The sequence below is a fragment of the Bolinopsis microptera genome, chromosome 1 (genome assembly GCF_026151205.1).
Source record: "Bolinopsis microptera isolate Bmic1 chromosome 1, MBARI_Bmic_1.0, whole genome shotgun sequence".
In the NCBI taxonomy this organism is placed as follows: domain Eukaryota; kingdom Metazoa; phylum Ctenophora; class Tentaculata; order Lobata; family Bolinopsidae; genus Bolinopsis; species Bolinopsis microptera.
In genome coordinates, this window is record NC_087072.1 from 21182292 (window position 1) to 21198534 (window position 16243).

Genomic DNA, 16243 nt, shown 5'->3' on the forward strand with positions numbered 1-16243 from the left:
TACCACATTCAAATTAACTGCGAGATTTTTGGCCGAAACACATGAGGCCTATTAAATCCTTAGCTCCTTTAATGTACAACTAATTCAAACCAGTGCGAGAAAGCGTTGCCCTGAAATATGTGAAACCTACCTGGCTATCAAGGTGAACTATGTGATTTAAGATTGAGAGGATGGATTATCAAGATGAGGCCTGGGCCTTGAGGGTACAATATACTAGGGGGCACGGGGCGAATTGCCACATCAAAATCTGGAGAGACCGTTACCTTGGTTACCGTTTATCAGTGGTGAAACTTGAGGGTCTCGATACTGTAACCATGGTAATCAGGTGCAGTCTGGATACTGAGAGGAACTGATTCACTAATTCTCTAACTGTGAATTAACATTAACATTTATAGCAGGGGTTTGAGACCGATTATAAGTGACCCCCTTATTGTGGCCGGCACCAGTCCAATTATTGCAACCCCTGTAACTCAACTCATCTGCAGGCCCATTAATTTAACTATTCTGCAGTCTTATTATTTAATTTTATTTCATTTTATCTACAGTCCAATAATTGCAACTACATACTCTATAGCCCCATTATTGAATCCCGTAAAGTTAGAACACACTCAAGTGTAGTTAACATAGTTACCATAGTTACCATAGTTACCATAGTACCATAGTTACCATAGTTACCATAGTTACCATAGTTACCATCGTTACCATAGTTACCATAGTTGCACAACATATGGCTTTGTATAAGAAAATAATGTCATATGTACTTCCTAGAAGCAGCACACGGCCTATTTCGGACTTGCACGAGTTATAATTATTTAAAAAAATCGGATGAATTTTAGGGCAATATAAATATTGTATAAATTTTGCCTGTAAATTATGATCATTTTTAGCACCATATAAAATACAAGAGAAACACCATCTTAGGACGCGAGGAGGATTAAGGTTATGATAGTAACGGGTCGTCAACACGATTTTAGTCGTCTTTTACTTTTTCAATATAATTTAATTATATTTTTTAGTTTTGAAAAAGTGTAACAAGAAAAACATTTTAAATTTAGTATGAAAAACCCCTTACTATAATAGTGATGGAGCACAATTTTGTTGCGGTCGTCGTACAAAATTTTACGTAGATTTTCTAAAAATATTTGTATCTATTTGTCGTGTTCTTGTTTTTCAAATTTTGACTATATCTCTAGGTCAGTGGTTCTCAGGCGACAGGCACCACAGGAAATGTTCTACCAACTACCATAACAACCCTTACTCTACAATTCTTTCCGAATGAATAATTGAGCGTCCCTTTGCGGGTGCACTAAAGTAAATCGTGCCCGCTAGGGGACCTCAAAATTGAACAAAACACGTCTTTTATTGATTCATTATTGATTAATTTATAATAATTAATAAATTGGTTATGAAGTTTGAATTAAAAAATGTTGACGTTCACTGGCTTCAATATGGTCCACTTGGATCTCGATCATAGAGTGCATTTTAGTAAATACTGTGCCTAACTTACTTAAATTAACAGGTAAAGTTTATGTTATTGTAAATTTGGCTTTTACTATTGTTAAAGCTAAACGTGCCGACCCTCCTTACTGCTGAGTGCCCCAGCAACCGGACTAAGGTCGGTAAGGTGTATGTTTTCAGTAAAATAGACAATAATGATGTGTTTAACTACAAATTGTTATCGCCATATTGGGGATATGTTGGTTGCTATGATAGGTATCGCAGGAAATATTGGGGAAATGTTGGTTGCTACAGTTATAGGTATCGCGAGTATTGTACATTGTGTGTGAAATGGTGACCGTAAGAAACAGAAAGGTCCTGCATTGTTTATATTACAGTTACCCTAACAAAACTTTAAACCACTTTGTCCCACGAGAAGTGCAGCAGTGCAATGAGTGAGTTTAGTTAGTTAAGGATCAGTAACTAAGAGTTTAGTTAGTGTAGTTGCACTAACTGAGTGTCTTCAAGTGTACACACCTCCCGCATCGAGTTGTGTTTTCCATTATATTCTCTTGTATCAGCCGCTGTGGATGTAATTTAAAAATAATCATTGTCCGGAATTTTCCGATGCGATAAGATGCCGGGATGTGGGGAGGACAAAGTGCTGGAGCGTCGAGTCACGTGATGGGATCACATGGTCCTCGGCACGCTCCCGGAGCGTGTTTCCCTGTCACGTGACTGCTCACGTGATCTCGTCGAGAGAGCCGTCATCGTACTCGCGCTGTAGCCCCCCTATTACACAGAATTATCTATCCGTACGTCCTTCTGTTGTTTGTTTTTTTAGAGATTTCCTGCAATGAACGAACCATCATGCTCGGTCGGGATGCTGACCCACTCGGATACGGTGGACATGAGGATCGGGTAAGTTTGATAATGAGGAGGGCGGGTCCCACCCAGCCACTAGTCGGCCACACTCAGTTCCCTCCTCATGGGGGGTCTGATGTGACACAAATTTAATGAAAACATTGTCCCATGAGAACTCCACAGGATAGCATGTTTATCTAACTTAAACTGGATGTAAATATAAAACTTTACAGTGTATCTTTATCGTACCTCACTGGAATAGAAACTGATCAGTAATGCAGATTGTACAGGGGTTAAGTGGGTTTAAGTGACAGTATGTCAGGTAGAAGGGCGTGGTCGCATGGTACTATGTCAGACTCCAGTTCATGTGATCTATTAAACATAGAAAACGTGCTTGTTAGGAATTCTGTGTTGCTATAACTCTAAGTTGTTATATTTTTATTTTTGTAGTAAGTTATACCATTTTGCCATGAGTTTTAGTTGTTTTGTTTATACTTTGTAGTAAATGATCCTTCTACAAATGCTTGAAACAATAATGAATTTGTTTGTAAACATCTTCATTGGTACTGTGAAGCAGGTAAAATATATACGCTTTGGTAAACCTGATTAAGAGCCGTTAGGCATTGAATCTTTGTCAGTATTGAAATTAAGACTCTGAATTGTTTTGAAGTGTCTTAACTGTCATCTGGAAAAAGAAAGCTGCCAAAATAGTTCAACATACGCACCTCTTCCTTAGCCACACCAGAGGCCTTTTAAAGTGATTTGAAATCTTAATTGAACAGCACCAATATGAGTTTTTTAATCGAATGAAGTTCTCCCAAACGCAAACGCTTATTTATAATGAAACACTTGAAGGATCACCATAACATAAAGATATTAATTATCATGGATAATTAATTTAAATAATATTCCTGTCAAAATTCTACAAACTGCTGGAAACATCTAACCCATCCCGTTACACTTCTGTGCACTGTATCTCCGACAGTCCGATTCCCTAGAATCTATCTATCTATTGACATTTGACCGCGACCGATTCTCATCGTGGTTTAAAAAGTTAGAGATGGTTCTCTCAGTTACTAAACCAAGTTTGTTTGACTATGTGAATCCGAAGCAGCACGTAGCTATGCTTACTTATACTTGTCACCTGGGGGACGAAAGCCTGAATCTATGCGCGGCGCGGCTGGCAGTGCACGTGCTACAACCCAAGTGCTCCTGTTTGACACCACGACTAACTGCAGCTTTGATGGAAAACTTTTATCAACATCATTCCGAATAATGGCATCATTGACCTTTGGAGACAGATTGACAACCATCATACCATCATACTACCATCATACTACCATCATACTACCATCATACTACCATCATACTACCATCATACTACGTCATCATACTTTATTGGACCTTATTTGGGTGGAAATTACGTGGACGGACATATCCCTAGGCAGTGGGTGCAAACTTCAATAAAGTTAGCTTAACTGTGTTATTACATTTACCGTATCAGACTTTTGATTTGGGCGTACATTATATGGGTAAACATGTGCGGATATAATTATGGGGTTTTATATGAAATGATATTTCGCAGCAATTGCTTAAACATTCAGAACTCGGTTGTGTTATTCTCTTTACGATCCTCATAGGATTGAGTAGTTGGAACCCTTGAAGCAGTGTCATGAGCTTTTAGTTGTACGAGTTAAACAGTTGCAGACTCATTTATTACATGGAAATTGGAAAGGGTTCTTAGAAATCGAATCCCAACAATGGAGAAGGAAAGGGTATACATCATATTGTGAAGATGATATAAACCTTGTACGAGATGGAATTAAAATTTCCCGACTCTTATATAGCTCCCAGTGCCGTAGAAATTAGAATATGGAACATATGTGACAAGAGAAACGCTGTCTTAGGACGCGAGGAGAGTGAGGACTCCTCAGACTACATTCAATATATTCCTTCTGTAATGTCCTCAATAAATGTCTTTAATTGTAGCTGTGAAAGTTTAATTAGTTTAAAACTATATGATACTTTAAGATACATTTTGCTGAATAGATAAAACACTTTGGCAAAATAGGTCAAGAAGTTGACTTACGGTATGGTTTTGCAGTTAATTAATTTCCATTCTAAGAATTGGGAGATTTTGATTCCGGAATTCTCTACTCGTCAACAGTATTATAACATTGGGCAAATGGCAATTGTTGTTTAAGTGGAGCCGTGTCTGAAATTTCAGCTCAAATTAAGGTCGAAAAATAGTCAAAATTAATGGTGGCCTTAATTTTCGGCCCCTCAGTTCTTCTGGTCTTTTGTTTTTCCGGCCCTTCACAATTGTTTTATGACGTTATCTGCTACATTTTGGACCCACGATTAAGAATTATAATTCTATAAATCCGTTACACGTTTCATAGTGTCTGATTAGGCTGAAAAAGTGGTAAGATATTCAGAATGATGAGGTTTTCTTAGAATTCGAGCCAGAATTGAACCATTATATAAAGTGAAGTAGCGTGCTGGTGATGGTCTCCATTACATTTTATAGTGCCTGATTAGCAGGTTGAAAAGAGCGAGATTCACTAATCGGTCAGTCATGGGGCTCTTGGAGTGTGAAGAAGTGGTGCACCAAATCAAAGGTGTAAAGTGCGGCCAGTATTACCTTGATGAGGCGAGGTATCTGTACCTACTGACGCCGCAACTCTCTTTTCAACCACATTGAATCTCAAAACGTATTGTAACTCTCCAATCAAACAGCGCACCGCTGCAGCGAATTCTGCCAAATCTAGCCGGAAGTTTTCAGGCTGCTTAGGTCGGAGGACAATGATAATTTGAGCGGCAGGTTCTTCATCGTTAAATTTGTATTTCTCGATTCGATTGCTCAGAAAAGAGTGGTTAGTATGTGAACTCAGTTAAACACAGAAGTTTAAATTTTCATCTGAGCCATAAGGATGATTACTTCAACTTAGATCAGCAATAAGAAATTTAAGTTAAGAAAGTGAACCTTTGCTCTGGAATGTACAGAACAGTTATTTACTGGATTCTTAATTTTACTAGATTATTCAGAGTGTTTTTTTTTCGGTGTAAACTCTAAATATTTATTTCAAAGTTACTGCTATAGTGTTAGTAATAAGGCTGTTAAGGTACGTGTCAAACAATCACACCGCATAGAAACTCAGCTAATAATAGCCTAACTATATCCCCAATTAAATTGGATCAAATAATTCTCCACTAATTGAGACGTTGAAGATAATATCGGCAACTCTTCGCCCCGCGGTAGAAGATATCATCAGTTTAACCCTACACCTATAACACACATGTTCACCTCAGTAGAAGTTGCCTTGAAGTCAGATGATGCAGCTGGTAGCTGATCAGGGGACTAATGGCAAGTGATCAAGTTAATGTCAGGTTTAATCTCCCCCCGAATTAGGAAACCTCCTGTAGCTGATAGAATGACTGGTCAGGACACATGGCACACGTGGTTACTGTTATACCGGTACAGACATTACACAGGTGCGCTGTGCAGTGTTGTGATCAGATAATGAGCTACAATAAAGTGAACAATCATTCCCTCCCGGCTCCACTACAACATGTCTCCCAACCATCACCCCGATTAAGGGAACGTGACCCTCCTACCCTCTCCAAATTCCGTCATGTCTGTAAACCGTGAAGCTACATTATTATAAACATTATGGTAGAGTTTGACACTTGTAAATGAGGGAACAGCTACCTTCTAATCAGAGATTGGTTAGATTAAGGGGGATAGTGCCCCTTTTCTAATTCTTACTCGGGTTAAAGTGCATTTCACATGGGATGTCTTGTCCCAGTGCTAATAATACTAGTTACTCTTGATGAGGAGGGAAAGTGAGGTCTATCATGGGATGAGGTGCAAAAAGTACAATCACAGAGTGCAGTGCTGACAGGGCAATCAACTGATTGGGCCTTGCTTCTGATAGGTAGACAACACGTGATTTCATTGTTAATAGTGGTAGTGGTAAAATAGGGTAGTTAAAAGTATAGTTTAACATAGCATGAACAGTATAGTGGTCATAGTAAGGTATTACAGACGAATCTAGAAGAATTGAGATGATGAATATCATGGCGGGTCACTAATTGCTGTACAAACTGCTTGAGGGTTCAATAACTGTAAACACTAAGTTATTAAAGTTTAGAAACAAAACACGAAACTACGGCGAAACCAAAAGTGTACGGCAAATACCTGCGACTGATTTGAAGGTAATTTAGTTACGATCAGAGCCTCATCATAACCCCTGGGGATGTGAAATAAGGGGTCATATTATAAGAGGTGTACATATCTTGAGAAGGGTATTAGTCACAGTGTTTAGTGACCTTACATCGTAGGATCACTAAACACTCAGTGTTTAGTAAACACTGTAACACTGATATGACCAAAACTCTTAAATTGTACGCCGTACGGCCTACAATTTAGAAGTTTTGGTCTTAAGATCAGTTAAATGTATCATGATATTACGATTGAAGATGGTCAAATTAGGTCCATACATATCTAGATACGACATACATGTCAGTACTCAAACAAAAATATTGATACTCAAAGCCTTCAATACTGTAAAACAATGATAACCATTTTTTTTCTTCAGATAATGAATAGAATTCTATAAGCTTCCGTCTCGCAATAATCTTTTTGGTTCACAGACAAATCAGGAATGAATAAATTTTTAATATTATATAAGCAATTAAGTTGAATAATGTGTACCTATAATAGTTAGCAAGTTTGATTATTGCTATAATCGTAGAGGTTAGAAAGTTTGTTGGAACAATAAAGGTTAAAATTGTGCGGAGAAAAGACTGATGGTAAAAGTGCATCGTAAAACTAGAAGAATGGACAGTTGTGGATATCTATGCTCTTAGTTTAGTTTTGCTCGTGATTCATCCCGAAGGGCTAATACCCCAACCTGCGAACATGGCTAAGGGGGGCCGAACATATTCATTTACTTAGATTAACTAACCATCTAACATGTCTTCTCTCTAATTAACCTTCTCATTATGAACTAACGATATCAGTCAGATGTTATTGGGATTTAATTTGATGATAGGGTCTATTATTTCAGTAAGGGTAATTGGTACTCTCTGCACTTGTTACCCCCATTATTCCATATAAGGTATAACTAGTTTACCCTGGTTCAGATCACGTGACCTGTGTCACGTGACCTACGCCTAAGGGGGCCCTCTGCTCCTCCTTTTAATTGAGCGCAGCGCAAAACCCCGCACAGTTGCAACCGATACCGTTTTGTTGCGTCAGACTTCTTCCAACTTTTTCTTCTACCATGTTACTTCAGCATTCACCGGACTTGAGGTAATTTGTTGTATTTTCTCTCATTATTGTTATTTTGCCTCTTATTTCCTAGTTCCTCCTGGCTTTATCCCCAGAAAACATCTCTTTTCTTTATAATCATTAGGCTATTGTTTCTAAGATAATTACTGCACCAAATGGGGGAACATTGTAAAAGCACGATAAAAACATCCCGAACTTGCACGTGCAAGAGTTGCTGTTTGATCCAGATAAACTAGCGGCTGCGCACAATAGGATGGCCGTGTCATTACACCACTTAGCAAGGCCATTATCGGCCCGGGACAATGGGTTGCTACTAGAGACAAAGTGTTGCTAGAGGAGACAATGGGTCTCTACTAGAGACAAAGTGTTGCTAGTGGAGACAAGGGGTTGCTATTGAGGCAAAGTGTTTTTATTATTAACAAAGTGTTAAGATACAATGGAATTTTGTTCATAGTTAATACCCTATTTTTGGACATTTATATTATAAGAGGCTCAATTCAGTTCATGGTAAATATAGTTATTACAGATAGCACTATCAGTATCTTGTTATTTTGCAAATATTTTCAGCATTTAAAAAATATTTTCATCCCCTAATTATAGGCTATTTTTTCAAATCCCCATATTTGAAAAAAGAGAATGGTCAAGTATTAAGTATTAAGTATTAAGTATTAAGTATTTAGAAAATGCTACCTATAAAAACTCCATACATTGTAACTGGGCACGTGATCCACTACATGATTTATTTTTGAAAATGAGCCAGTACCTGTCCTCTTAATAATAACTGGTGTTTAGTGAAGAACACAGTGTTAGTATGAAGCTTATCTAGTCACTAGTCAGTGTCTATTTGTTCGTGTATTACGTGGTTTTCTATGTGGTATGTTGGGCAATAAGAGTGTCCACAAAATATTCAACTCCTTCGTACGCCCAATAGCCGGAGGTCTAGAATCTAGACTAGCATCAACAGGTATAAGTGGTGCAGGAAAGAAACAACATGATCGGTCCGATCACCAGATTATTTAATTAGTCAATGTTGGAAACTGTTTTACCCACTTCAGATCCCTCCACAGTTCTTGTTCGCACCAATTTTCAGAAATAATTGGCAGATTGTGAATTTAATTAAATAGATGGGGAACAGATCATGAGGGATTTGAAGTGACAGACTCCACTTCCGGACACCTTGCAGGAGACTGCAGTAACAAATTGTAAGCCATTAGGACTGGGTTAGAGTGGATCTGTTAGGTGGAAGCCATTAGGACACCTCCCTGAAACTCTGCTCTCATTCACTCTTGTTATGTGAATAGTGAGCTAATTAATTGAGGGCAATTTTCAGACTAATCTCATGTCATAGTCGTTGAATCAGTCAAACTTCTCCGCTCTTCACTTCTTATATTTAAAAATGTATATCAATATGGCTCTCTCGGAAACATATAATCAACCTTTTAGAGCCGTTGTTTCATCGGATTGTTCATATTGAAGCACTAATCCCTTCCCCATTATTTAGGGGAAGATTATCCGTACTAGGCTTGTTAATATCGCTACAAGCCGATAATTGGGTCTGCATGCTGTTTTAATTGCACTTAATGAGTTACCTGGATCTACAAACTCTGCATGTTAAGTAGCCCTGGATGCGAGCAGGTGATCGGAAGTGGTCGCACGCTTATTATTATTACTAAACGAATCTATTTCATTTATGGAGATTACCGTCACGGTGAATTACCCCCCCCGACCTTGTTAGGAGTACATTACCTAGAACACGCCCTGTACCGAAACATACAATATAACTCTGCCAGAGTTTAGAGAACACGTGACATCAAAATACAAATACCGTTAAACTAGCTCCTCTTTAAAATCTTTAATACGATGGATTTTAGCTTAAAACTTACCACGGACTATGCATTATCGGGGAGGTTGAATTAGAGCTAACGTCAGATTTTCAGGTCAGAATCGATGAACTTGGCGTGTGCCGGAGTGTTAGCGAACTTGAAACGAGCGGGGGAGTATTTGGAGGGATTTGTAGAGGGCTGGAAGGAGCTGATCATCCTGCTGGAGCTACACAAGAGAACCACAACCTCTACATTCGGTACCAGGGACAGTAGAGGTCCCTTCCATCAGAGCGACTTTGGGTTTGATGGCACCCGCACCGTTACCCTTGGTAAATGATACTGACATATTGATCTGTTTTCTAGTAGTATAGTTATAGCCAGATTTGATCGAGTTTGAACAATCCTGTTGCTTCCAGAGTGTGGATAATAACAAAGTTTGTCTGTTTCACGAAAATAACACCATACCTCTCTTTCAGGAAAAGTAAAGTCTCCCAGACTTCTGTGGCAGAGCACGGCTAATCCCATGGTACCCTTCGACGGAGTCCCTTTCTTGATTTGTGGAAGAAAAGTTCTAGAATGCCAATACGGACCTAAACGAGATGCTCGGCGAAGGAAGCCCGAAGATAAGACATGTGAAGATTACTGCAAGGTTAGGGTCAGTACCCAAATAGTGAGGCTACCGACAAAGTTCATAACACAAAGATGGAAATTAAATATAAGCTCTTAAACAGAATGGTATATCTGTGTTCAGTGTTTTATAAATTTGTTGGTCCGATGTGCACGATTCCAATGATGGAGATATAACCTCTGGTTTCACTGCCATGTTGTGAGCAAGGACCTGCTGAAATTAGTTGTAGAGTTAAATACAGTAACAACGAACTTACACACTCAGAACAACCGCATTGTACCTCTAAATTCCACTCTAACTCTAACATTCTTTCATTCACTTCTTTTCACAAACTTGCACAAAACTACATAGTTCAACATTCTCTAACATTCCATCCCGCAGCAAATCGGAACGAGAATTTCCCGAAAACGAGGCTGTCCAGCCACGATAACAGTGAGGAGGATAGTGCGGTTCCCAGACCACGCCCTCTATCCCGAGGACATGGCCAAGGGGAAGAGCGACTGGGCTATCCGGGAGAAGAAAGCTGACATTCTTTTTAGACTGAAAACTCGACTCCGAAACGGACAGGTTAGCGTCAACTCTTGAGTTATTGGTAGAAATTAGGGGTTAACTCTTATTGGGTTATTAAGGGGGATTAGATCGTTATACCTATTACCACATCATAGAACCACTGAGGCTAATATAGAGACCAGCCCATTTTCCACTCCTACAAGGGATGTGAAGAGTTACCGGCTAATATTATTGAGAATAATCAAGGGTCCTTTTCCCGCGTTAGGAATCTAGATGGAATCTATTAGATCACCGACAGAGCTAATCCTCTTATAGTGATAATATGTTAATAGGGTTAACTGGGGGCATGCAGTGAGTGAGTGAACAGTGCTACTAATAATGGGGGGTCGTGAGTCGGTGCACGTGGGTAGTCCGTCTTGTTCACACTTTCTACATGAGGCAGACAATTAGAGGGATAACACAAAGTGCATGCTCAATTCACTACAGCTCACTATAGTTACAAGTGTGAAACAGTGGCCAGGATCCGGTAGTTGAGACTTGAGGTTTCATAATCTCATGATCTCTGTATTGTTCGTTTAAACCCATTAGTTATTACAGCTTTATAGTGCTCAATGTTAGCGATTTTAATTGCCGGCGATTATTTTCCTGGCAAGGTTTCCAACCATGAAACCCTGGCCCCTGATGATACCCCCTGAGTCTAATTAGTGGTCGTACACCCTATTAGTTTCAGGTCTGGAGGGTTGTTGAATTAGGGGGCCTGTCAGTGGTGCTCCGGAGCTACTAAAACTAATTGAATTACCCCTGATCAGGTGCAGGGTAAGGAGCGGTTCTACGTACAACTGCCCTGTGACGAGGCCCACCTGCTGCATCCCACCTCCGGGGAGGAAGCCTGCATGAGTCAGAAACTTCACCCTGCTATCATAGGTTAGTTACTTCACCTACATGTTTGTATTAACAAGATGTTTATCAAATATATCTACAGATGTTTACAAATGTTTACAAGATGTTTATAAACTGTTTGTTAAACATCCTCGGGCACCTTGTTTCTAATAATAACAGCAGCAATTTAGTACTTAAGAACGACGTACCCTTACTTATAAAACCCACGGTTTTATAGAGTTCAATGTTTAGACCTGATTAAAGAAGCACTGGATTATCATTTATGAAAGTTGCCCGCATTAGTATAAGTAGATTTTAAGGACCTTAATTCTGAGGTGCAATCAAACATAATATAATAGTTGAGATATTCTTATCGAAACCACGGCGTCTCTAACAGAATTACGGGAGAAATGTAACAGAAACATAGGTTTTATTTGTCTGATCGTTATCCTGTCCCCTCAGATAAGATCTACGAGTTAGTAAACAGCGGGTTACAAGAGGTGAACCAGATCAAGGAGAACCTGCACAGCTTTGTGGAGAGGGAGTTCTCGTTGGGAGCTTCAAAAGAGGAACTGTCAGCTATCCTGGACCAGAATAACAGAGCATACTACCCTACCAGTCACGATATTCGCAATCACATGGTAGGTATTATTTCCAGGAGGGACCTTAGGTAACGGGTTAAATAATGTATATCTGTAGGATGGGTTAAGATTTTAAATAAGACCCCCTTCAAATGAAGATGATAGTTGACCCGACCTCCGCAGTATCACGCTAACCAGCAACTCCAGAAGAAGAGACGCCCAACCAGTCAGGGTGTGGAGGTGGACTACCCTAAAAAGAGGAGAGCTCTAGTGAGCAGTGGAGACAACGCCCAGGCCTTCACCACCACCGCTCCAGTACCAACAACCCAGGCTGACTTCAACGACATCTTCAGAAAAGGTGATCTACTTTGCCGGTTGAAAAGTACACTCGTGCTTTTTGAACATCAATCTCCAGGTTTTAGTGAACACTGACAAACCCTGGACAAAATCAGTCACACACATTGAAATCTTCTCCTAAAATGATTGATATACATTAAAAACTTTTACAAAATAAGTCATATATATCAAAAAGCTTTACTAAAATGAGTGATATTTATTAAAAACTTCTCCTAAAATGAGGGAGTTATATAATTAAAGTAATGACTTCATCTTTCCAGCAGGTCTTGACCCGGCCCTCTCACCAAGCAGCTTGATAAACTCCAGACCCTACGGAATAGCGCCCCCGAAGATGGAGACCAAACCATTCTCCTACTCCACAGCAGCTACTAATCCCCTCGAGCAGGCCGGGATAGAGTCAGGTAAGCTGATATTTCATGCTCCTTTCGCGCACCTACAGTTCAAAATATATCACATTTCCTGCATCACTTTTATCCCAGAAAGCCAGTTTAGCCGCGACTATAAACCACATTTTCTCCAGGCCTGATTTTGGACCAGTCGAGATTGAAACCTGAGCCCATGTATCTGGAGAACAACTTCGCGTGCTCCCAACTCAGTGTCCAGTGTTCTGTTAACTCAGACAGTGCCTTTAAGACCTACCACCAGGAACCTAGCATCATGCCTACTATTGGTACGGTGATAGGAGGAGCTAGTCACCTTGCTGATTATGGAGCTCTGGAGTACGCTCAGGCTTACAACCCTGTTACTGCTGGATACAATCCTGGTGAGCATAGACTTTTAGTTTCTTTGTGTTTCGTATTGTTATAATGGGAAATTATCGCTATCAGACCGCTAATGTTAAAAGCACATACACAATGTATCGTTATAATAATAGCCTCATATTGTACAGGGTGGTCCACAATTAACTATACGCAGATAATAATTGTTCTAGAAAGTGCCCATTGTAATATCAATGTTCTAACATTAACTGGTAATACAATTTAACGGGCTATAAGCTGACTCCCTGACCTCGTACCTCCGCAGATACAAGCTACTACACAGGGAACTACCTGGACGAAACCTCCAGTTACCTAAACACCCTGAACAACACCACCAATAACTACATGAACTCACCCACTCTGAGTCACGTGACCACGGAGCCTATCCAGACCTTCATCACAGACCCGTTCAGCTCGTGCGCTAAGAGTGGGATGGGGTCCCCCGCCAGCTACTACAGCAAGACACTGGGTCCTTGTACAGAGGTTATTAAAGCTAGCATGGACTTGATATGAGCACATTGAGACTAGATCTGGTCCTTCAGATAGCTGCAAGTTCTGGGATAGAGACTGAACTTATGTAGATCTAGCAGACAAGCGGACATGCGCACTTTCTTCACTCGTCTTCTCAGTTCCATTCTTTGAGATTACTTTGGATATATAAAGTATTTGATATTTGATATTTATTCTGGTGCATTATGCCGATTATTTGATTAAGATATAATGAATAATATGGTCGAATTTAAATGGATTCTACAAAATGAGAATTGTGGTGCACCTCTTGTTAAACCTTCCATACTTAGTTCACAACAAAACATGCACAGAATATTGGATTTAGAGTTTCAGTTTTTTAAATTTGTGAATGTGAATTGTTTATTGATATTTATTTAAAAAACGTTGCAATGATAATTTATATTTATTGCTCATCAATTTTCTCTGAATTTGGAAAGTTTCATTGTCAACAATTAATAGGTATGACAGTTTCTAAAACTAAACTAGGAATAATTGACCAGTTCAGATTTCTTGAGATTAAAGTATAAACTGAAAGTTTAGGCTATTGATAGGTAATTGAAACGTAAACTATTGACTGAAAACACTAGAGATTTTAGAAATCGGTTGCGATATTCACGGAGTGAAATTTATTTGAACAAAAGTAAAACATGTTAGTACTAAGGGTATAACTCCATACAACAACAAACAACAAACAAAATGTCCTTAAATATTCTAATTTAATATTTGTACAGATTGGAAGTCGAAAGTAACTTTACCATCTTCTGGTTTGATTATCTTATAGTCCCCATAGTAATCATCTTCGACGAACAGTTTCCAGGATCCTATTTCCACCTGAGCCGCTTTTCCGTAGTAGCTGAATTCGAACTGACTAAACTCTTCAGCTGAGGCGTACAAAACTCGCCTCTTCCCTTCATCGTCGTAGATAGTTACCTTGCCCTTGATGAAGCACTGAGCGGCAGTTCCCGCGTAGTTTGAATCATAACAGCAGCCTCTAGCCTGACAGACCTCCTGGTTCAGGTTGGCACTGGAATCACATGGTGTGCGCTCCGAGGGATGGGTGTCCGTACAAATCTCCCAATTCTCGTTAGGCCTCCACTCGATAGTTTTTCTGGAACTAGAGATGGAACAGAGGTTCTCCCAACCTCTGGAGAAGTAGACGTAACCACTGTAACCCCACAGACTCCCCCAACTGTTCTTCACGTACCAGTAATCTTTCTCATATCCAGCTGCCACCACGGCATGATTAGTGGTAGGGTTTGTCCCACACCCTGTCCCTCTGTAGGTGCCGGTAGTGTAGAAAGGTAAAGCCCAGGAGCTGTATATGTACACCACTACGGGTCCCTCTGTAGCTAGAGCGTGTTGTAACCCTGCATCATTCCTCGTCCTATACCGGGCAAGGTGAGCGTAGGGCTTGGCTCTGCGCAGACCATTGGAGTGAGGGGTCTTCAACTCTGTGCATTCGCGGTCATTACCTTTGTAGGGATTATCCTTCCTAAGCGGGAGATAGCCGTAATCATTAGATTTGGATATAGGACTCTCGGATCCAGCAAAGGAAATGGCAGTGTCACTCCATCCTCCATTACAACCATCTCTACCAATGTCTTCGAAGGTACAGTCCAGTAACGTTTGCTCGGAGAAATCCCGGAATTCCCCGTGTTCCTTTAGATGCATACCCTCTATGGCCCCAATGGCAGCAAACGCCCAACAACTTCCGCAGGCCCACTGGTTCTTTGCCGGACCCATGTCCCAATATTGCTTCTCAGGATTAGTGGGGTCTAGTGGACTCGGATCGATTTCTAAGTTCGACTCTAATGCAGTGTCGTTTTTGTTTATCCCAGTGAAGGCAGCCTTCTCCTCATCAGTCATATCTGCAAACAGTGTGAACCCAGCCACCCAATCACTCTGGATAGAGTTTATGTATTCGATAGTCTGAGCAGACTTCTTGAACTGACGGAATCGGGCCAGTTCATTTCTGAGTCCACCTCCGTAAATTTTGTCGAAAGTTACTTTCCAATCCTTGAAGGTTTGACGTAGATCTTGGTCTGCGGAAGCAGCCAGGACTGAAAAACAGACTAATCCTAAAACGATGAATCTCATAACAGAGCGATTTGTAGTTGACCGAAAATAAAAATAAAATCTCCTGAACTGTTTAAATCTGACAGAATTGAGACAGAATTGAATTAAGGGACTTAAAGTTGTGAACTTTGAAATAACCTAATAAAACACCAGGGGGCCAGGTTAGCTGAGGAGAAAACTGAAGTCTCACCTGGTAACGTAACAGACTAATTGATGTTAAACAGATTTAAAAACTGTATGAAATAAGTAAGAATGTCCCAATTAAAAGATTAAACCAGACTTCACTGCAAAGTAAGCTTACTAACCAACTAATTTTACTATTATGCTGATACTGTACGCGATAAACATGATACAGCTAACGATTAAAACCTTTTGAAGCTGTACAGTATGTGATTGTTGTCGGTTAGGGATCGGGTTAGAGTTGGAGGTTTTGGTTTGTTTGTCAAGTTAGTCACGTGATAACGACCGTACAGTGATTAATCGCTTTTCTCCAACAAGGTGGGCTACCTTTCAAATTTCTCTTA

At 40.0% G+C, this 16243-nt stretch overlaps 2 protein-coding genes across 11 annotated transcripts; one reads left to right on the top strand and one right to left on the bottom strand.

Annotated features, from left to right (window-relative positions):
* The first annotated feature begins 2209 nt into the window (after positions 1-2209).
* LOC134818546 (uncharacterized) lies at positions 2210-14040 on the top strand. Of its 10 annotated transcripts, none has more exons than XM_063828192.1 (10): positions 2210-2358; positions 9535-9749; positions 9897-10069; positions 10430-10615; positions 11368-11482; positions 11900-12078; positions 12202-12376; positions 12639-12776; positions 12896-13138; positions 13399-14040. In XM_063828192.1, exons 1-10 carry the CDS (start codon positions 2294-2296, stop codon positions 13644-13646), a joined length of 1737 nt encoding a protein of 578 aa, XP_063684262.1. In that variant the 5' UTR covers positions 2210-2293; the 3' UTR covers positions 13647-14040. The 10 variants fall into 10 exon arrangements, with proteins under 10 accessions (XP_063684262.1, XP_063684247.1, XP_063684233.1 ...); XM_063828177.1 differs by having other exon boundaries at positions 2230-2358; positions 12636-12776; XM_063828163.1 differs by having other exon boundaries at positions 2232-2358; positions 9897-10075; positions 12636-12776.
* A 303-nt stretch (positions 14041-14343) lies between these two features.
* LOC134819125 (digestive cysteine proteinase 3-like) lies at positions 14344-15864 on the bottom strand. The gene has a single exon (XM_063828902.1). The coding sequence runs from the start codon at positions 15738-15740 to the stop codon at positions 14355-14357; it is 1386 nt and encodes a 461-aa protein (XP_063684972.1). The 5' UTR covers positions 15741-15864; the 3' UTR covers positions 14344-14354.
* Between the last annotated feature and the right edge of the window lie 379 nt (positions 15865-16243).

Excerpts from the sequence above, each read along its gene's own strand:
- LOC134819125 (XM_063828902.1), bottom strand. The coding sequence starts at position 15,740 with ATGAGATTCATCGTTTTAGGATTAGTCTGTTTTTCAGTCCTGGCTGCT.
- LOC134818546 (XM_063828163.1), top strand. The coding sequence starts at position 2,294 with ATGAACGAACCATCATGCTCGGTCGGGATGCTGACCCACTCGGATACG. Across the intron at positions 11,483-11,899 it reads ACTTCACCCTGCTATCATAG|ATAAGATCTACGAGTTAGTA; the intron begins GTTAGTTACTTC and ends CTGTCCCCTCAG. Across the intron at positions 12,079-12,201 it reads ACGATATTCGCAATCACATG|TATCACGCTAACCAGCAACT; the intron begins GTAGGTATTATT and ends CGACCTCCGCAG.